The 22,878-nt window shown below is 40.9% G+C and overlaps 1 protein-coding gene across 3 annotated transcripts; it reads right to left on the minus strand.

The window, feature by feature from the left end:
• Positions 1–6,688: 6,688 nt before the first annotated feature.
• Positions 6,689–22,417, minus strand: LOC144704352 (NADH:ubiquinone oxidoreductase, 17.2kDa subunit). Of its 3 annotated transcripts, none has more exons than XM_078576761.1 (9): positions 22,036–22,417; positions 14,330–14,386; positions 14,046–14,098; positions 13,122–13,173; positions 11,944–12,012; positions 10,271–10,342; positions 8,556–8,592; positions 7,831–7,899; positions 6,689–7,228 (listed from the first exon to the last, which is right to left on the minus strand). In XM_078576761.1, exons 1-8 carry the CDS (start codon positions 22,145–22,147, stop codon positions 7,836–7,838), a joined length of 516 nt encoding a protein of 171 aa, XP_078432887.1. In that variant the 5' UTR covers positions 22,148–22,417; the 3' UTR covers positions 6,689–7,228; positions 7,831–7,835. The 3 variants fall into 3 exon arrangements, with proteins under 3 accessions (XP_078432887.1, XP_078432888.1, XP_078432886.1); XM_078576762.1 differs by lacking the exon at positions 6,689–7,228 and adding an exon at positions 7,280–7,452; XM_078576760.1 differs by lacking the exon at positions 6,689–7,228 and having other exon boundaries at positions 7,627–7,899.
• Between the last annotated feature and the right edge of the window lie 461 nt (positions 22,418–22,878).

The raw sequence follows: 22,878 nt of genomic DNA on the forward strand, positions 1-22,878 counted from the left end.
TTCATGTTATTCTCATTTGAAAGCAAAACTACAATTCATTAATTATTTTTTCCATCTTCATCAATTTTACATGTTTTACAGGCACAATATTTGATATAGTGGAATCATCTTTTTAATGATGTTAAAACATATAAAAATGTAATCTCAACCAATGAGATTACATCATTTTAATATTGTCAGATCATTTTGAAAAAGATCAGACGACAAGATTAAAATACCTCATAATATTTATGTTTTCTCATATTGCAGGTTGACTGAGAATTACAAAATTCTAATTAAAAACACATATTGGATCATTGAACCACACATTGGTTGAACTTGTCAGAAAATAATAAATCACACCATGGAAACATTTTAAACAAATAGCTTTCTTGAAAATTATATTTAACATTATCTTTGTGTTAAAATTTTGATGTCACATAAAAATATTATAAAGGCTGTCTTTTGTTGCATTACCATACAATTTGGTAATTTCCCTTCGCATTTTGTTTATATAATTGGTATAGTAAAAACAAAATGTGTGTGCACATATTGATTTGAAAATACCTACCATAATTAAATAATAGAAATAAAAATATCAAAACAAAATGAATATATCAACTTAGTGAGCAGAAAATTTCCCAAGTGATATCATACATTCCAAAGCCTTTTTTCTAAAAACACTCTATAGAAAAATTAGGTAGTAGGTGCTCTTGAGAATTGGCGTTATAATTTATGAGCTCAGTCCAAATGATCCCAATTGCTACTAGATTATAGACTTTTTTAGCAAAAAAATTTGTAGTGGACCATGTGTTATACAATCTCTTAATCAGGTTAACAAGAATCTAAGATTTCTTTGGAGCTATCATTATAATTTGTCGTCATGCTAAGATATAAATAAATTATTATGAATGGATATAAAAGACATTTTTTTTAGACCAATTAACATCAGATAGGAGGTGCTAAAATGAGATGTAATGGGATCAATGAAACCTCATATTAAACTGTTACATATGGTTGACTATACCTTTTTATGAAGCTAACGTATGGAAACTCCCATAATTTATGAGAAAATTCCCCAATCACAATATATATTTATCCCCCAAACTTATTTTATCTTTATGTCAGAATATACATTTTTTAAGAGGGATATGTGTAAAAAGAAGGTTAACAACAAAGGTAGCTGGTAGGTGCACTGGCTGAGGTCTGAATAAATGTCATCAAGCATGTTTTAATCAACATCACCCCATAAAATATACAAAGAACATTGTTCACATCCCTCTTCCCTGCATCTCTCTATCCCCCCCTCTCTCTTTATCTCTCTCTCCTCCTCTCTCTTTCTCCATGTCAAAGAAATGACGATGACATCATTACCAAATACCAGAGATTCAAAATGATCGAAGCTAATCTCATAATTAGATATTATTTGGGCTCAGCCGCCACATGTCACAGATTCAATTCTATGGAATGTTCCTTCAAGAGGACAAGAGTTTTACTGACTCAATTCTCTTAAGCACCATTCAAGTTCGTCTTGTATAAATTGGGGTGTACGTGAACTTTCAGAGCATGAAACACACAGTCTTCAGTTTCTATTCTCCCTACTCAGCTCTATCAATTCTCTCCATATATAGTCTTCTTCCTCTCTCTTGTTGTATTCTTCAATCGCCCATGAGATTAAGAGACAGAGAGAAAGCGAGAGACAGATGCAAAGAGAGAGAGAGAGGTGAATATACAGAGATATAGAGAGAGAGTGAGAGAGACAGAAAAAGCGAGGCATTGAGACATAAAGAGAGAGAGGGAGAAACTGCGATACAGAAAAAAACAAGAGAGAGAGAGAGAGTGAAAGACACAGAAAACAAACGACTGAGAAACATAGATAGTGAGACTATGAGAGAAAGTGAGAGACTCAGATGCAGAGAGAGAGTGTGTGTGTGTTCTTAAGAGAGAGGAAGAGAAAGTGAGAGACTGAGACAGACAGAGAGAGAGAGAGAGAAAGAGAGTGCGAGAAACTGAGATCTAAAGTGAGAGACTGAGAGATGGAGAAAGCGAGAGACTGACGTGCGAAGAGAGTGAGCTTAAGAGATTATGAGAGAGTGAGAGACTGAGATACAGAGACTGAGAGAAAGCGAGATACTGAGTTACAGAGAGACTGAGATACAGAGACTAAGAGAAAGTGAGAGACTGAGATACATGTTATAGCATCATCATTATGTATTGAGCCATGCGCGGACATCTGCCACCCTTCTACACGTCGTGTCATACGTGGGTGGCATGGTGGTTTTAATATTGAAGCTTTGGGCAGTGGCAGATGTTAGATAAATTTCTTAATCTATGGACAATTATATATGTGTAAGTATATAATTGCATATTGTTAAGCTATCAATTATAAATCCCAATTTATATATGATTCACTTAATGCCGGGATTAAGACATTTATAACAATAAGTATGGTAATTATGTAGAGGCTAAGCCTATCTTAATTATAATGATGGGATTAATTAAGATAGACTAAAGAGGATTAAGTATTACCTCTTCCTATAAATAGGGGCCAGGTCCTTGGGTCATAAGGTATTGACTTTTCTTCTGAGCATCCCATTACTCAGAGAAACTTCAGGAAGTCATCAGGTATTGATCCAAAAGGCCTCCCCTCAAGTTTGTTCAATTCGACTAAAAGAAGACGCGATGGATCGAGGTGTGTTTTACATTGATTTACATTCACGTACGATCTTCATCATCCTTGAGAATTGCTGCAAGCCTCCTGCGGATCTAACAACATACTGTCTTAAATACATCTACATTGTATACAACTCGTTTGTACACTATAGAACTATGTATTGCACTTCTCTTATAAGGTTTATTGGACTTTCTCCTCATGTCCCTGTTTCTTCTGATTCCTTGTCTCTACTCTCTGTCGATCCCTCATTCTTCAACAAGGTATCAGAGCATGCAGAAGGAGGAAGCGCTTCCGCCAACTGTACTCCAGTGCATGCAGAAGAGTCATCTCTCTGCAACCAATCAGTTGCTCAATCTCTCATGCAATTTCTGTCAAGCTTACCAGAAGTAAATAATTGGTCTGGATCATCAATGCACAAGGTTTGGGTCAACATCTCACGCACCCACCTCCGCATGAGGAATGCGATATAGATGGTGAAAACACTACTTGGAAAAGATGTAATCAACAGGTATTATCTACTATTATGCTTATACAGCTGATGAACTTCTGCCAATGATTTCGAGTTGTCTTACCACAAGAGCCGCCAGGGACAAGCTTGATGCAGAACTATCTTTGGCATCTGAATCTCATATCACGGAGTTAACCTCATGGTTCCACTCCATCAAGAAAGGGAATCGATTCCTCGATGACTGCATTTCTGAGTTTTGACAAGTCGTAGCCAAACTTGTTAATGCTGGTGAATACATTGCTGAGTGCATAGTCAAGTTTGTCTTCCTTCGAGGACTTTGTTTGAAGTTTTGCTCCTTTCGTACTGGTACACAAATCGCAATAAAAATCTTTCATTTGATGATTTATTAGTTGAACTTTGATCGGAAGTTTCTCTTGACAACTTCGGAAGTGACAATGAAGCGATGGAAACACCATCTGCTCCCTTGGCAAATTAGGTTCAAGTTTCAGTTTCTAATGAGGCTCAACGCAATGCTCAAGGTCAGTCCTCCTAAGGACATGGTGGTCACAAAGATGGTCGGGGTGGAGATGGTCAAGGCATGGGAGGTCGTGGTGGACATTTCATTCCGCGTTGCAAACTCTGTTTCAAACAAGGCCATCAAGCTCTAGAGAGCAGATATGTTCCTAACAATCATTAAGTTACCTCCAATCCTCTCTTGGCTCTACTAGGGCAACTGCCTCCACAAGCCTATTCTTCTACCTTTGGAGGTCCCATTTTTTGGCCTCTACAACAAAGATCTGATGTTCATGCTCATCCATACTACAATGTTACGTGGTATCCTGACAGTGGTGCTACGCATCATGTTACCTCTGACATTAACAGTCTTTATGGTGATGTTCCATTTGCGGGTTCAGGGTTCAGGGTTGCCCATTAAGTCATGTAGCTCCTCCACACTTCCATCTCACACTAGAACACTTCTTTTGCGTAATGTGTTGCATGTTCCAAAAGTCTATAAATTTTTACTTTCTAAACATTTACTTCTGATTATAATGTCTACGTAGAATTTCAACCTAATTCTTGCTTTGTTAAGGATCCATCGAGGGGGAAGATCCTACTCACAGGAACGGCTCGTGACGGTCTCTAATGCATCGAACCAGCACAAGCGACAGTTGTTTTGGCCAAACAACAACCATAAAACTTGTGGCATTCCATTTAGGACACCCTGTTTTTCATGTTCTTAAATAGGTAGTTTCGTGTTGTGGATTTCCCGTATCTCAAACTTTATAACCTTTTATTTGTTCAACCTGTTCTTGGCTAAGACTCAAAAATTCCCTTTTAACTCTAAAACTATTCATCTTTTACACCACTTCAGATTGTACAATCTGCTTTATGGGGTCCAGCACATGTTAAGTCGTACCTTGATTTCTGTTATTACGTCACATTTATTAATAAGTTCAGCTGGTATACCTGGCTTTATCCTCTTAAGTCCAAGAATAATGTTCTACCCAACTTTCTTTGATTTCAACAGCTTGTTGAACGACAATTTTCAACCAAAAATAAGATCTTTCAATCTGACTGGGGGGGGGGTGTGTGAGTTTCAGTCTCTATACAAACATTTACAAAGTTTTGGTATAAACCATCAGGTTTTGTGACCACATACGCCGGAGCAAAACGTGATTACTGAACAAAAATATCAACATATTGTTGAAACCACTTTAAGCATGCTTTATCAAGCTTCTATGCCAATGAAGTTCTGGGATGAAGCAGTTGCGACTACAACATACCTCATCAATCATATCAATTCTCCTCTACTTGATAATAAATCTCCTTTCGAGCTTGTACACTCTAAGTTACTAGATTATAATTTTCTCAAAGTTTTTGGATGTCTCTTCTTCCCTAATCTTTGACCTTATGGTACTAATAATCTTTCACCTAGATCTGAAGGTTACGTCTTTGTTGAAAATATTTCCTTGCATAGAGGTTGTAGATGTTTTTCTTTGGCTAATAATCATATTTATATTTCTACATATGCAATCTTTGATGAATCTAATTTCCCTTCTCAAATATTTATTCTTCATCTTCCTCCTTTGATGGACTACTGGGAGCTGCTCCACCTCTAAAACTATTTTCAATACCATATTTAAATAGGCACTCCTCATCAACAAATTCACTCCCTACTTCTGATAGTGATATATCTTCCTCTTCAACCTCACTTTCGCATTTCGCAATGTCACATGCTTCTCCTCTGCCTTCTTCAATACTAGCTTCTCGAACATATGAGGACTCGTCTACACCACCTTTACACACGCATCATATATATGATCTGATGAATGTGCCTATTTTAACTCTTGCGCGAACACATATTCTTCACTTTGCTGATGCTCTTAATATTGAGGTACGTAACATACACAATGAATCTTCTTCTTTTGGACCAGAAAATGTTTTAGAGACTCTACAAAGTCAGGTTTGGAGAAAATTCATGGAGGATGAGATGTCTACTCTTTATTGCAATGGAACTTGGGTACTTCCGACAGGGGCCAATATTGTAGGTTACAAAATGAGTATTTAAACGCAAAATCAATGCTGATGGTTCCCTTGATCTCTGTAATGCAAGACTTGTTGCCCAAGGTTTAAGTCAAGCACCTGGAATTGATTATCATTATACATTTAGCCCAGTAATTAAAGTTACCACTATTAGGCTTCTGTTATATATCGCTATTTCAAATAATTGGTATATCAAAGAATTAGACGTCTCCAATGCTTTTCTTCATGGGGATCTTCATGAAACTATCTATATGCACCAACCTCCAGGTTTTGAGAACCCTCAGTATCTTAAAGACGTATGGTTACTTAAAAAATCTCTTTATGGTTTAAAACAAGCTCCTCGTACGTGGCACCAAAAACTATCCACTTTTCTATCTAAACTACGATTTCAAGATTCTAAAACGGACATCTTTTTTCTTTAAGAACTCTTCACCGTCTTGTCATTTTCTTCTAGTGCCTTTTTTAAGCATTTGCTTTACTTAGAAACAACTCAACCTCTCAAGAGTGCCTTTGCCTTGTGAGATCTGGGTGATGCAAATTACTTCCTTGGGATTGAGATCCTTCTTACTCAACAAGGTATGACACTTTCTCAATCAAAATATTTATCTCAGATTCTTCAAGTGGCAAAGATGGATAACTGCAAGCCCACTAATACGCCATGTAGTTTTATCCTCAGCTTTGCCTCGTAAAAACTTGGACAAGCATGATCCAACTCTTTATCAGTGAATTGTCAGGAGTTTTCAGAACTTGACCTTTACCCGACCTGATATTCCATTTGTTGTTAATCGGGCATGCAAAATATGCATGATCCCCAACCGGCTCATTGGGCTGCTGTTAAGCATTTGCTACGGTACCTTAAAGGTACCAAGATCGTCGCCTTTCCTTTTCTCATTCTTCAGGCATGTGCCTTAATGTTTTTTAGTGATTCAGATTGGGCTGGAGATTTGTCTAATCGCCAGTTCACACATAGTTATCTCTTATTTCTTGGGTCTAATCATGTAAGTTGGTCATCAAAGAACCAATCTTTTGTTTCTCTGTCTAGTACAAAGCCCAAATATTAATCAGTAGCTCATGCTAACAAGCAACATCTTCACACATGTACTTCTCCAACTCTGTGGTGTGATAACCTTGGTGCAGCGTATCTTTCTAAGAATCTTGTGTTTCACGCTCGCACTAAACACATTGAGATTGCATTTCACTTCGTTCGTGAACGTGTCTCCATCGGCCTGCCCTGCTTTGTGTCTCCTTTATTTCTACACATAATCAACGTGCAGATATCTTAACCAAGCCTTTACCCCAACAAATCTTTCTGTGGCTGCATTCAAAACTCAATGTGTCTCCCACCTTGGTTTTGCAGGGGAATGTTAAAGCATCATCATAATGCCTTGAGCCACGCGCAGACTTCTGCCGCCCTTCTACACGTCATGTCATGCATGGGCGGCATGCCGGTGGCAGACTGCGTTAAATACATTTACATCTTATAAAACTATGTATCAACCTTCTCTTTTAAGGTTTTCTGAACTTTCTCCCCCTATCCCTGTTTCTTCTGATTCCTTATCTCTTCTATCTGCAGATCCCTCATTCTTCAACAATACAGAGAGAGAGAGAGAGGGTGAGATTAAGAGAATGTGAGAGAAAGAGAGAGAGTAAGATACAGAAAATGCAAGATTGCGAGATGGAAAGTAAGAGACTGAGATGCTAAGAGCAGGAGAGCAAGAGACTCAGAGAGAGCAAGAACTGGAAAGTTGGTGATGGTTTGTGACGCAGTTCACTGACGTGACTTGACAGGTTTGTTGACGATGACGTACTGTGACAGATTTTTGAAAAAAATTTGGGACTCATGATGTGTGACAAGTGATACTAAAACTTTCCATCAAAGATCATCACATCACAAGTCTTAAATCGCCCATCATCACATTCGGAAGATACCAAAACCTAGGGGGTTGATCAATTAGTCAAAAAAGATGAGCTTATCAGACCATAAATTCAAATATGACTTATTTACTAACAATAAAAAAACAGTTATCACATGAACATGACACGCTAGAGATATTGGAACTCATATTTGTTTTTTTTATGAAGGCCATTGGGAAATTGGAAAATTTTTCAAAATTTTAAGATTGCCACTCTTGGAAAACAAATTCAACCCAGTCAGGAGATAACGAGTGAGGTGCGCTGGGTTTACCAGTGTTAGGATGGGGGTTGCCATGTTCCTGGTTTGAAAGATGCTCCTGTACCAGTGGGCTCAGTAGACCTGAAGAAAGATTTAGTCAATTCATGAAAAAAAAGAAGAAAAAGCAGACACCCCTTTCATGCTTCTCACGCTTCGCATTTATAAATCTATATCCAACATTTTAAAAAAATGATATCGCACGTCTTCTTGACAAGTTATTTCTTATATACCATTTTTTTTTGCTTATACAATCATGAAAGAATTATAGAATTATCGAGAAAGATTGGCTTCACATGAAGCTACATTGACCTCATGAAATGAGCCTTCAGAAACCACAATATAAAACCGTTCATTTGAATAAATTTAAACCCGTCTAATTGTTGATCAAATAAGATTATTTATTATATTTTTGTCAATATCATATAATTTGTAATCTCTGATAGCCAGTTGGCAAAGTCTCCATACTAGGGACCAATTTTTCCAGAGGAGTTTTATCTATTTTTTTGCTTTGGGTTTAGATGAAATCACTTGAAACAGAAACCAATTAGAGACCATTAATCAAAACATAAATTACTCCTAATCAATAATTTTCTTTTGAAAAATTATATCTACCAAAAATAATGAGATCAGTCTCCCTACTTTGTACTACTTATGATCTTCCACGGTGCAGTCCCAAAGGAAAGTTTGTTAAAGCGGTCGATGAAAAAAAAAGAGCATGACAAAAGCAGATCATTTACCTTTGTTTGTCTCCTGACACATCTGCGGAATTGATGGCTGATTTTTGAAATGCAATAAAACAAAATCAGACAAAGTTTGTAAGCAAAAAAATCATTGAAAATTCCAGAAAACTAATTAAAACGTAAATGAGTTAGACCATTTTCCGTCTAAAGTCTCCATTGGAAGCTGGTCTTCAGATCCAATTAGAGGAAAAAAAAACTCTAATAATTGACAAAATTTCCTTTTTATCGAGGACATCGTTAAAGAGTGTTGGCAAGTCTGATATGACAACGCAAGTGGGTTGTCACATTTCGACATGAGGAGATAGATATATAGAGAGAAAAGGATAGATAGGCCCAATCAGATGAAGATGAAGACTGATAAGGTTCCTTTAAGGACCTATAATACAACAAAAAAACTACACACGTGCGAACTGATTAGCACGTGTGATTTCAAATAAAGCCGGTGAGAGTGGCTTCATATAAATAAGGAGTGAGAATGATACGAACCTGGATCTAGGCTCGTATCAGAAGGACGGTAGAGGACGAGGAGAGGTAGAATTTCCCGGGGTAGAGAGGTGAAACGGGAAGGATTGAAGGGGAGGCCGAGCAAAGGGTTAGGGATCGGCCGGGGACGAGCCGCCTGAAGACGCGGTGAGGTAGAGACGATCTCAAGAACGGGGATCGTGGAGGGAGACGGGGTGTGGATATAGAAGAGACGAGAGGGAAAGGAAAACCAACTATCACTTAAGAACCAACATCCAGTCGGCCCTCCTCAGAAGGAAAATAAAAGGGAAACATGACGAGAATGCCCTCGATGCGGCCTGGGAAGCCTATCAGGCATCCTTATTCAAGATAGTCAATTATGGCTATGAGAGTTCGAGATCATCAGCTCATAGGACAGGGTGGCTGATCTGTTTGACTTCGACACAGATCAGGAGAGGACCGATCCGGAAATTTCTTATCCAATGGGAGGGAACTAGTCTTTCAATTCTACAGCTGATTCCAACTCTTGAGATGGGACCTCTGCGATCAGTTCTTACTGTTGGATTGGGATCTAGATCGATATTCATATATTGACATTTTCTTGAAGTTTTTCATGCTCGAACCTTACAAAGACATAAAGATATTCGGAGATAATGTTAGATGAAGATGAAGATTCCATACAGAGGAGATAGAGATACAGGGAGATAATGGTAAATGGGCTTATTAGGCTTGTAAGGCCCAATCAGATAAAGAAGAAGACCCATACAAAAGATCATGAAAGCTGGGTCCATAGACCCAAAAGGCTTTTACAGCCCACTCTCAGTATCTGATTACAGCACATTTCTAATAGACCTGCTAAAAGCCCCCAAATTACTTCATCATATAACCTGACAAGCTTTTCTTATTTTAAGAAGTTTAGTTCATCCAGTTCGTTCTTTATTTCTAGGCTAGTTTATATTACAAATAGGGCCAGAGTAAAAATAGCTCCAATCAGCATCACTTTTAAGCATGTGAGCAAAATAAATTAAATAACCTAAAATACTTGAGACATCGCACTCAAAAAATGTTTTTGGATCAACTCGTGGCTCATATATGAGATTACAATAACAATGCTCAATCATAATGCCAATATTCTGACCAAATGAAAGTGTAGTTGGACCGAAATAAAATTCGAAATAAAGTTTCTGAGGAAAAAAATCTTCTGATATCACTGCAGAGAACCTTAGGTTGAATCGAAAAAAAATAAGTACCTTCGTTTTTATCAAATGAAACGCCAGGAAACTGTTGAATAAAACTCTTGAGGTCAGGGGACTTGACTTTTGCTGCAGTAAAGAACAACCACACAGAAATATTGGAAGTTAATGATCCCGAATATTTTATAGTCTCTGCTCACCCGGACATTCACGGGTCGATTAGAATGTTCAAATACAATATTACTGAATTGAAAAAAAAAAAACACGTGCACAAAGCTTTATTATATGTTGTTATCCACTAATATTATATGTAGTGGATAACAATATGTTGAGGATACCCTCTTTAGAATTGCGTAGACTTCGTAAAGTAATCTGGAAAACATTCCAATTCATCATGTGCCAGCTGTTCCAACCACACTTTGCCTTTGGTATTTGACTTTTAGAAACGTCAACTAGGAGAAAAGTGAGGGACGGGACAACACTTTACGGGCTAACAATTTTTGGGGATTTCTATTCCCGAAAAGGATATTAAACTGCATTACGGCATGATGTGAGGCTGACTTAATGAGAAACACCGCTGCCGTAAGGACCATTCCCTTATTTAAGGTGCAGGTTGATACGATACCCATAAAAGTATATGAAAGGAGGAAGAGGAATAGGCGGTAGGGAAGTGGGCCAGCTGGAGCTGAGCTGGCCAAATAACCACCTTCTTGAGAGTTTGTTAGTTAGGAAATAAATGAGTATAAATAAGGAGACAAGGGAACAAGAAGGGGCACTGAGTATTTCGACTTTTCTTGAGCAAGGGGTCGGGAGTATCGGAGCTGCATTCGGCGAGAGGTCTCTCTGGCATGCTTGAATGGGGAAGATCGAAGGCGCCGTGGGTATTCTACACGACGGGAGCAAGGAGCGCGAGACAATTTGTGAGTCCATTCTTACTAGAATTTTACCATTCGATACAGTATTGTATCACAGGTACACAAGAGAAGGGCAGCCAAGACGGAATCGTGAGTTCTCTGGATATCTTTCCCTTCCCTCATCCTCCAGAAACCGCTCTTCTCTTGACCTCGGAGATGATGTTACCTGCATGTTGGTGGCATTCCCCTGCCGTATTCTGATGATCTTACCAAGGGTGCTGGCTCTCCTTTCCGTGTATCTCGTCTCTAATTCTTTCCTCCATATCCTTCCCAGACTCTAGCATCTGACTATGAGGTTTTATTGAAAGTATTTACGAGGGATTGATACGACTCTTGGTCATAACACATTCAGGGAATTAATTTTTCACGACTCGTTTTTTCTCAGTTTACATCCTTCTATTTCTGGTCTTATAGTATCAAAGGGAAATAAAAGCCAGATTGAACCTCAGATGTTCTAAATAATGATGCCGGTAGGTGATAAGTTCCAAATTTGGACTTATCTCAACAGATGCAGGATGCTGCGAGAGCGGAATTGGGTGGGAGTCAAGGCAAAGGCATTGACAACCAGAGGAGGCATCATGTTGACACCTTCTATTATACTATCTAGAGTTCCATCTTGTTTCCCTTTCACCTATCCACTGAGTATCTTCTTATTTACTGACTAACTGTTAAAAATACACTGTTCAAATTCTTCTCATGTTAGAGGTGACTTAGATCTCTGGAATTGTTGATTGGATTTGATGTCCGGCATAAATAACATTGATATAAATGATAGATTATTCTCTAAGGCTCAGAAAAAGCTTCTTCCTTTGTTACCTGTGGTTGAGCTGTGCTGAATGACGGTGCTTTTGGCCTTCTTCTCTTCCTCTTCCAGTTTCTTCCGCCCTGCATGAATGAAGACTTTAATAAGGTTCACGAAAAATGAAAAAAATAAAGCGCCCAAATAAGAAATCGGACTCATGAAAATTTCCCCTAAGAAGGTTTAAACTTTTTCTACAGAGATCTTTCAGGAAATCAGAAATCAAAGAATCTTAGATTATCTATAATAGAAAAGGAGGGCAGAATTTAAAGGGAAAGAACCAGGAGGGCATGTGCGACGAAGATATTCAATTAAACTGTTACGATCCCTCGCTTATCATAAGCCCCCAATTGGCCTTTTTGTCTCTTCATTTCCCTTTTTAAAGCGTAGCCCTCCTTGTTGGATGGCAGGATATTGAGCCATTTGTGAATTTCCCCTTTAGTAGCAACGATCCCGCTGGCGAATTCAACCCTTGTCCACCTTGGCGACGTCCACTCTACCAACACTCCTTGTCCTTGATACCCCTCAGCATTGTCCATCCTGCCAGAGGTCTTCTCCCTCTCTCTCGTTCACGATACATCCAGAGGACTGTATCAGAAACACCTGTATCAGACACATCCAGAGGACTGTTGGGCCCCTTATTGTATCTTTTTTTTTTCACTTTTTGTGTGAATTAAGTCACTTAAACTCGGGCCGGGCCCGGGCCTAGTATTGGGCCCAGTCCAGGCCCCGGCCCGGGCCCAAGCCCACAATGTAAGTCATGGGTATTTAAACCCCAGACTCTGATCACGAATTTGAAGTTCTATTTTTCCTTTCTGAAACCCTAAATGTGGAGGCTGGCTCCTGGTCTGTTCTGCTCCAACAGAGCTAACAACACCCATACATTTTCATGGTGATCTAGAGGCCATCGAGATACTGCATTAGAACATGAATTCAATTTACTCTGCAAGATTTCCTTAGAGGGTTATTACACATCCACATCTTAGACTGTTGACTTAAACTTTTTTCATTAATTCCTTAAGTCATGAGAGGATTGGCCAGTTCTGCCAGAAGATTAAAAAAGTGATTGCACGATATTACAAAAGATATAGCAATTCCTGCAGCGCAAGCTATAGATCCTTGGAAGAAGATATAGAAGGTAAAAAACAGAATATTCTCTAGAGGAAACCGCATACAAGGAACTTGAGTTTCTTACATTCAATATTTAATCTAAGGTGTTCACGCCTAGCCTCCAGATCAAGCAATTCCTGGATACAAGTAGCACAAATTAATTACAATATCAAACACTAAACACAATTTAGGGTTAATATGAGAAATGAACATCAGTAATCCGCCATCATTGGCAAAGTTGGAGTCAGTGGAAGAAAACAGCGTGTCAGATAGGATGATCCAGGTGATGAAGTGTTTGAGAATCTATTCACTCCCAAAACATAAGATAAAACAAGGTGATCTTCCTTCTGTGCATTTCTTAGGTGTGATTGGAATAATTTAACTCCGTCTTCCAAATGGGCCTGACCCACTGAGTCCTGACGGGCCACTAAAACAAATTGTAGACCTAGTATTGCGACACAGTGCAACATGAACAAACAATACACTAAAAAGATAAGGCTGGAAGAGCACTCAGGGACCTAGTATCGAGATGCGGTCCTTCCAGTCCGAAAAAGCAAGGGTGGCTGTTAGCTCCTGTTTCCTGGAAAAATATTCAAAAGAGAGTTTCTAGTGGACTCGTGGACATATTTTTAATCAAGAAGAAATTACCCGATAGTTTCGATCAAAATTGGTCTAGAACATATTTTTCATCAATTCTTCGCATGTTTTACAGCACGCCTAATATGAATCCCCAAAGTGAGACATAGAAGAGCTTTTGTTCCTCTCTGCAATTCACCTGGGAGTCCTCTGATAATTGATTGGCTCGAAGAAACTAACTTAACATCAGGCATGATTGTTCTAGCTTTGGTTAATTTCATGAGAACTTTCTAGTCCAGTAGTAACATAAGCCATATCTAAAAAAGTGTTTTAATAAATTAGAAAGTGATGCTTTACAACAAAAATCATGATTAAAGGCTGCAACAAATGGTTAAATGTAATATTAGTTCAGATATATGGGAAGAAACCATGCCTCGGGAGATGGAGCTTTCTTCCTTTGTCCGTTCAGCCAGCAAATCCACTCGACTACAATATCATGCATCCGAAGGTAATAAGGCTGAAGGTTTTGAAAGGAAGATAACATCTAGGACCGAAATTTGATTAAATTGAGTAAATCTATCATTCAGGATCCAAAAAGAAACATGGGAGATTTTTTCTATATTTGGAATGGCATTTAGCATCATAACGAAAGAGGCACAAAATGGGGTTGACTTAATAAGTTATACGTAAGAAAATTTGAAGAGCTATTACACTAACCGGGAATGGCAGTAGGATCATCCTCTCCTTTGAATATCACCCACCGCTTTTCCTTCACTGCCATAGTTAACAATTTTAAGCAAGAGTAGGCATAGAGCCAAAGAAAACATACACCGAGTCCCACAAAAAACATTTTCTCAAATAACTTTACACGGCCACAAGTGATTTGCAGACACATCGCTCATGATACAGATCCGGTCCCTCTGAGGACCTATCAGACTGATAGAGAGGGAGAACTTCTCATCATTTCTTGAATCTCATAAAAGTATATGTACCCATGTAAAATGTTTGAGCAGGCATGAATAAATGTATCTTTGGCCTTGGATTGGGTCCAGCAGATATATCGGTTGATTGACAACACTTGTGAATTACCTGTTGAACTGGAACTACCATATCTCTCTCTCTCTCTCTCTCTCTCTCTCTCTCTCTCTCTCTCTCTCTCTCTCTCTCTCTCTCTCTCTCTCTCACTCACTCTCTCTCTCTCTCTCTCTCTCTCTCTCTCTCACTCTCTCTCTCTCTCTCTCTCTCTCTCTCTCTCTCTCTCTCTCTCTCTCTCTCTCTCTCTCTCTCTCTCTCTCTCTCTCTCTCTCTCTCTCTCTCTCTCTCTCACTCTCTCTCTCTCTCTCTCTCTCTCTCTCTCTCTCTCTCTCTCTCTCTCTCTCTCTCACTCTCTCTCTCTCTTTATCTCTCTCTCTCTCTCTCTCTCTCTCTCTCTCTCTCTCTCTCTCTCTCTCTCTCTCTCTCTCTCTCTCTCTCTCTCTCTCTCTCTCTCTCTCTCTCTCTCTCTCTCTCTCTCTCTCTCTCTCTTATCCTTGGAACTCCATTGTGAGTGGGTCACACCTTATAAGTGGCCCACATGGGAGCCTCTGATATTCTAAAAATCGTCACTTACAGGGTTCCCACGTGTGATCTTCCTCTTAATGGTCACACGTGGGACCCACCCTCTTATGAACCTCCCACGTGAGAGCCTTCTTAAGTAGCTCACACGTGGAAGCAATATGTAGGGGCCCTTTAAAGGGCGCCAAACAACCCTAGCCGAAAAAAAGCTAATGAAATCTCTGTTTTTCCTTGTCCTCTCTAAGGCTCCGCCCCTGGCTGGAGCTTCTTGTCCTATCTAACATGGTATCAGAGCTCTGATCCTCTGATTACTCTCTCAGTGAGACCTTTGGATCTTCCTTATCAAGGTCTCTCTGTCTTCAAGCCTTTCTCAGGGATCTGAATCTTCATTTCAGTTAGCTCCCAGCTGCGGTTTAGGCACTTGTGGTGTCTACTTATACAATGGCAAGTCGAGGAGATGACAATGTGGCTCTTGAAGATGAAAGTGCGGTCCAGAGTAGCTCTTCGACCCAAGTACAGGAGCTAGGGAGACCAGCTGTGGTGTTTCCCCCTTCAGAAGTGAAGTTTGATGGGGGAAACATGTTTGAATGGTCCAAGATGGTTACCCTATCCGTCTATGGATGTTTGCTGGGAGACCATTTGACTGATCTGCCTAGGACTGCGGCAGATTCAGACTTTAAGAAGTGGAAGGCAGAAGAATCTCTCATCCTGAGCTGGATGTTGAGGTCAATGACGCCAGAGATGCGCCGAGACTTTCTTTACTGAGATACTGTCAAGGAGTTGTGGGACAAGATCCAGCGATACACTGCAGAACAGTCCCACGACTGGCGCATTTACGAATTGAAAGTGCAGGAGTCCACGGCTCGTCAAGGGGCAGAGAATATCCCTCAATACTCTTCACGTCTGAAGGCAATCTGGAGGGAGATCGATCACCTATGGCCTACACAAAATCCGCTGTCTGTGGAGCGCCAGTATATTTTGAAGCAGCGGATCTTTACCTTCTTAATGGGACTTAACCAAGTATATGAGTCAGTGAGGAGCCAGCTCCTCCACCGGGAAAAACTACCTACCCTGGAGGAAGCTATAAGTGCTGTACTGCAGGCCGAGAGCAGATTTGGGGTGACACCCGACTCTCAGGGACAAAATTCCGCTGCGCTGCTCACCAGGAAACCTGAGAGTCAGGCGAACCCAACGGGGAACTGGACAGCACGACAGACACAACCAATCCCAGCAGCTAGTGGCGAAAGAGAGGACGGCCGTGATGCACTTTTCTGCAATTATTGCAAGAAGCGCCGTCACACCAAGGAGAACTGCTGGAAGTTGGCTTGGAAGAACCAGAACTCCACCTCGGGGAAGAAAGCTATGGTGGTGGCGTCACAGCCGCAAAACTCAAGTGCTGCTGTCCCAAGCCCAGAAGTCGATGAAGTCCAGGAACGCCTGAGCTCCACAGCCCTTGTGAAGTCAGGTAATTCTTCTCCTCCTGAATGGGTAGCTGATACCGGGGCAACAGATCATATGTCCCCAGAGGGGTCGTTGTTTCAAACCTATGTTCAAGCTGGGACCCCTCCCAAAGTTCAGACTGCGGGTGGAGGTTCCTTGTGGTCAAGGGAGTGGGGGACATCTCAGTAGACAACCTTGGGATTCTCAAGAGGGTATTACACGTCCAAGATCTCAGGGCCAATCTAATTTCTATTCAAAGAATAGTAGATGATTATGGATGGCGGTTTATTCTCAACAGTGACAGCTGCTTTCTCTGTGACAAGGTCTCCGGGAAGAAGATTTCATCCTTTAGACGTGAAGGCGGACTTCTCCTCCTCGATCTGCCTCTGCAACAGTGCTTGGTGACGCAGCAAAATCGGACCGGGGAGGAGCGGGTGATACACCTACATCGGCAAATGGGGCACCCACCTTTTGACTTGATGAAAAACTGTTATCCTACTCTATTTCGTGGTGTTTTGGATGATAAGTTGTTTTGTGAGGCCTGTCACTTGGCCAAACATCGTCGGTCAAGTTTTAAATCGGTTGATGAACGCTGTCTCACACCGTTTGAGTGCATCCATAGTGATGTATGGGGACCTTGTCCCACGATGAGCCTTACAGGGTGCCGGTATTTTGTGGTGTTCATTGATGATTGTACAAGGACAATGTGGACATATCTGCTTAGGTCGAAGGCAGAGGTTCTGCAGGTTATGATTCAATTCTGCGAGTTGATTTCCACACAGTTTGGAAGGACTGTGAAGAAGTTCAGAACAGATAACGGCTCTGAATTTTTTAACGGGACTACTAAGACCTACCTCTCAGACCGGGGAATTCTGCATGAATCCTCGTGTATCAATACTCCTCAACAGAATGGTTTGGCAGAACGTCGCCTCGGGTACACTCTGGCTATGACTCGCTCGTTACTGTTCCAAACTAATCTGCCGAAGCACTACTGGGGTGAGGCAGTCCTTACGTCTACCTATTTGATTAATCGGACACCGATGAGAGTATTGGGATATCAGTCACCTCTGGGCCTGCTAAGTGCTGAGTTCCCCTGTCTGAAATTGTTCTCCGGGTTGCCTGCGCGCATTTTTGGATGCACTGTGTACGTGCATCAAAGTGGGGGAAAACTTCATCCCCGGGCACTGAAGTGTGTCTTCGTGGGATACTCGGGTACTCAAAAAGGATATCGATGTTACCACCCCACATCCCGGAAGTTCTTCGTTTCTGCAGATGTGGTTTTTCATGAATCTGAACCGTTCTATGCGTCTGCAGAGCCGCCCAGATCCATGGCAGAAGTGGCAGAAGTTGATGCAAGTGGACTGGAGTTTCTGTCCATCCCAGCAGTGAGATCCGATGTATCGGCCAGTGGTGAACAGTCAGACGAGAGTGCCAGTCCCAGTGAACTGAATGAAGAGTATTGTGGAACCGAGGAACCTGAGATTGTGATAGAAGAGCAGGCTGATGATGAAATTCAGACCTCGAGTCCACCTGAGGAAAATGTTGAAGAAGTCCCGTCGGAACCAGTGGAGGTTAGTCCACCACCTGAACTGGTCCAGGATGATTTGGGATGGCCGATTGCATTAAGGAAGGGTGTACGATCCTGCCGATCAACTGTCAAGTATCCTATTGGCCAGTACGTGCGGTATGAAAAACTGGGAGAAAGTTATAAGAGTTTCTTAACAGCTCTAGGAGATATCGTCATTCCCACCCGGGTCGAGGAGGCTCTCCGACATCCGGGCTGGAGAGCTGCAATGGACGAAGAGATGTCTGCCCTAGAAAGAAATGACACTTGGGACATTGTTCCACTCCCCAATGGGAAGCGAACAGTGGACTGCAAGTGGGTATTTACCCCAAAGTTTCACTGCAGCGGGGCACTTGAGAGGTTGAAGGCCCGACTTGTGGCGAAGGGATATACTCAGATGCAAGGTATTGACTATGGCGAGACATTTGCTCCTGTCGCGAAGTTCAATACAGTACGAGTACTGATTGCTATAGCTGCGAAGAGTGACTGGGAAATTCTTCAATTTGACGTCAAGAATGTGTTCCTCCATGGGGAACTGGAAGAGGAAGTTTACATGCAATATCCACCGGGATACCAACCACCGGGTTCGGGCCATCTCGTATGTAAATTGAAAAAGGCGCTCTATGGACTCAAGCAGTCCCCTAGAGCATGGTTTGGGAGATTCACAAAGACAATGCTGAACTTAGGCTATCATCAAGCAAGAGGAGACCACACATTGTTTATCAAACACGGAAAAGACGGGACAGTCTCCCTACTTATCGTCTATGTAGACGACATTCTCATCACCGGCAGCGATGTAGTTGCAGCATAGCAGCTGAGTGAAGCTCTAGCAAGACAATTTGACCTAAAGAAGTTGGGCCTGTTGAAGTATTTTTTGGGCATCGAAGTTGCCCATTCCCGGGATGGCATTTCACTGAGCCAACACAAGTATACGCTGGACCTATTGAAGGAAACTGGACAGTTGGGGTGCAAGCCTGCCGCAACTCCACTCGACCCGAACGTCAAAATTGGGACAGGGGATGATGGAGCTGCGGTGGACAAGAGTTTCTATCAGATACTGGTTGGGAAGTTGATCTACCTAAACCATACAAGACCTGATATTGCGTTTGCTGTGTGTCTACTCAGCCAGTTCATGAGCACTCCACATGAAATCCATCTACAGGCGGCCTTCCGAATCTTGGCTTACCTAAAGTATACTGTTGGACAGGGCCTTCTCTTTACTCGGGAAGGGGGACTCGCACTAGAAGCGTATACCGACTCAGATTGGGCAGGATCCATAGTTGACCAGAGATCAACATCAGGCTACTGCACGTTCTTAGGTGGAAGTCTGATTACGTGGCGGAGCAAGAAACAGAAAGAAGTGTCGCTGTCCAGTGCTGAGGCAGAGCTCCGTGCCTTGAAGAGAGGTGTGTCAGAGTGTCGGTGGTTGAAGCACTTACTTGAAGATTTGTGTCTCTATGGAGATCAGAGCATCCGGCTGTATTGCGACAACCAATCGGCATTGGCAATCGTCAAGAATCCGGTTCAGCACGACAGGACGAAGCATATGGCCTTGAATCGGCACTACCTGGCTGAGAACATCGACAGAGGGGTTATTCAACCCGTGTTTGTGCCATCGATCGACCAGAAAGCTGATATCTTCACGAAGGCGCTTCCAACATCGCGATTCCAGTCATTGGTGTCCAAGCTAGGCATGGACAACATCCACACCTAGCTTGCGGGGGGGTGTTGAACTGGAACTACCATCTCTCTCTCTCTCTCTCTCTCTCTCTCTCTCTCTCTCTCTCTCTCTCTCTCTCTCTCTCTCTCTCTCTCTCTCTCTCTCTCTCTCTCATCCTTGGAACTCCATTGTGAGTGGGTCACACCTTATAAGTGGCCCACATGGGAGCCTCTGATATTCTAAAAATCGTCACTTACAGGGTTCCCACGTGTGATCTCCCTCTTAATGGTCACACGTGGGACCCACCCTCTTATGAACCTCCCACGTGAGAGCCTTCTTAAGTAGCTCACACGTGGGAGCAATATGTAGGGGCCCTTTAAAGGGCGCCAAACAACCCTAGCCGAAAAAAAGCTAATGAAATCTCTGTTTTTCCTTGTCCTCTCTAAGGCTCCGCCCCTGGCTGGAGCTTCTTGTCCTATCTAACATTACCACATCCCAGTAATTCATGATTCTGCTTCACTCTTGTTCTTCTGTAATTCTTTGGCAAACTCGATAGACCATTTGCTGGCATTTATAAACAGGTAACAGAAAGATTTTATTGAATCATATACAACCATTGCAGTACAATCATAGCATCGCAGTGTTGTTGTGCTGAAATGATGGGCCTTACCTCTGGTCTGTAATTCCTATTCGTGACCCCACTCCTATAAAGTTTTGAACCTTCTCTGAGAGTTCTTACATTAGCTGAATAAGTCAATCTATTGAGGCTTCTGTCTTGGCCATTCTCTGGGGAATGCCAGTATAATGTTGCTCTGGTACCATTTGATAGCTACCAGAGGGCAATTTATAGAGATTTCCAAAGAATGAACAAGAATTAGAAAATAAGAGGAGAGCAACAGAATCAAGAATTACCAAACGCGGTAATTCTGGAGTGTCGCCAGTAAGATGTAACTGTTCAACCCAACCCAAGACCATTGATACATCTATGGATACCAGTTTAAGTGTTTTCAACGGGTACTTATACCCTGATTAGATTCAAGAACAGATGGAAGGTTTTCGCTCTCAATCAATCATTGGGTCTTCCCGATTACTTCTTCACCTTTTTATGATAGATCCTTGGAGGGACTTTATTAAACTCCCAGTAAAAATACTAAATGGCTAAGAATTATTAATCTATAAGTGCTCATAAGGGCATTTAAGCAGGTTACCTTAATTCGGGCGTGAGACAATAATAAAGTAAAAAAATGAGTATGAGTCGAACACAAAATAACTGAGCCATGAACATGTCCGAAAGATGATCGAGTTCCTGAAACTTGATGCATAAAGCCAACACGACTAAACCAATGGATAAATAGGACTAAAACTTGATAAAAATCGACAAGCTGCAGATTATCGTAGAGTTATCTGCTAACAGATTGTTCCTAGGTTTTTGTTTGAAATTAAAAATATCAATTCCAATTAAGAGGCAGAACTGAGCATCAGGAACAAGTAGACGATGGTGACAATCGAGGCTGCTGTAAGTAAGTTGAGAGGTCTTCTCAGCCAACAACTTAATTTAATGCCATGAGGCCTGCCCGAAGGTTTATTTTATACCATCAAGGACTGTAATTCCACTTGCATAAGAACAAGTGTGCAAGTAACGTTGATACGACTGACAGGATTGTAAAATCAATAGTAATTTTTTACTTTTCCTATAGTTTCAAACCGATCACGGTCTATTTATAAATCGAAATTATGTTCTAGTGCAATAAGGGATCGGATTTGAATCGGACCTTTAAAAACAAATCTACGGATCAGATAATCGGGCGGAAAGTTATCGCAATATTTAAGTTCCGAAAATTTTTAAGTTTATTACACAATAAAGGGATTCCTATTAATCCTTTACAATGCAAGGATCATAGTTCACAATTTCATAAACATCAAAGTTGTTCGTCATGGATTCCGGGGAGAACTTTCTGAAGAAATTCCCACGCGACTCGTGATTACTTATAAGCACAGAAATTAGGGACAAAATCTCCTTCAAAATCAGGGAAGGAGTACGAAACTTTAGCTCCATTATTTTATTAAACTGCTCTGATAACTTGATAATACCGCTCGTCTAAATCCAGATAGAATAGTAAATTAATTCAACAAGAAACCTACAAATTTACAGTGACCTGATGAAATGATAGCAATCATTAAGAAAATAACAGGATGTCGACTCACAGATGCCGTCGACCTCCTCCGTCCTCGAAAAATAGCGATTGCCAAATTTGTCCTTTCCAGCCAGAGTCCGAGACCGGAAAAATTCCGCAAATTTCGAAAAGAACTTCGACATCCTTTCCACCTCTCCGTTATTCTTCTCAGATTTTCTTCCACTTCACATCATCATCTAAACAACTGCAATCGCAAACTCGTAGAAAAAGCCACACAGATGAACTTACACCAAAATCCGATATTTCATTCAGCATAAACTTCGCGATTCAGCAATCACCAGCAGCTTTTCGGCACAAATTTTCCAAAATCCCTTGCCGATCTTTCCCTCTTAGCTGGGATCTCTTCTAACTTTAATTTCAATTTACCATGAAAGTCTGCGCAAGACCATCATTTCATATACCCTTGTTACTATAAATGTCCCCTGGTCATAATAAAGTGGATATTTATATACAAATACTTGTATTTCTGGTTTTTAATTAGTCTCATAAAAATTAAAATAAAACAGATATATATATATAACTAATTTCTAGTTTCTAAATGTAGAAACAAGTAGGGAATGATGGTTTCTGTCTTGGCATCTAACCAAAACCTAAATATCTACCTAAACTTCGGTGTGGTCTTGGTTAGATAAAAAAATGGTTTTGGGGTGGATAAAATCAATTTCAAAAATTAGGTAAAAATATTATTTAGGAGAGTTAAATAATCGGGCTTGGTTAGATACCGAGACCAAAACCATCATTCCCTACTTGTTTATACATTTGGAAAGTAGAAATTAGGTATATATATATGTTTTATTTTAATTTTTATGAGACTAATTAAAAACCAGAAATACAAGTATTTGTATATAAAGAT

Source organism: Wolffia australiana, chromosome 6 (assembly GCF_029677425.1).
Source record: "Wolffia australiana isolate 7733 chromosome 6, ASM2967742v1".
Classification (NCBI taxonomy): domain Eukaryota; kingdom Viridiplantae; phylum Streptophyta; class Magnoliopsida; order Alismatales; family Araceae; genus Wolffia; species Wolffia australiana.

What these genes read in the sequence shown, in the direction of transcription:
- LOC144704352 (XM_078576761.1), bottom strand. Translation starts at nt 22,147, where the DNA reads ATGTCGAAGTTCTTTTCGAAATTTGCGGAATTTTTCCGGTCTCGGACT. An exon ending in CCTTAGATTAAATATTGAAT is followed by an intron (nt 12,013 to 13,121) that starts GTAAGAAACTCA and finishes TCATTCATGCAG; the next exon opens with GGCGGAAGAAACTGGAAGAG. An exon ending in TTCATTTGATAAAAACGAAG is followed by an intron (nt 8,593 to 10,270) that starts GTACTTATTTTT and finishes TTCAAAAATCAG; the next exon opens with CCATCAATTCCGCAGATGTG.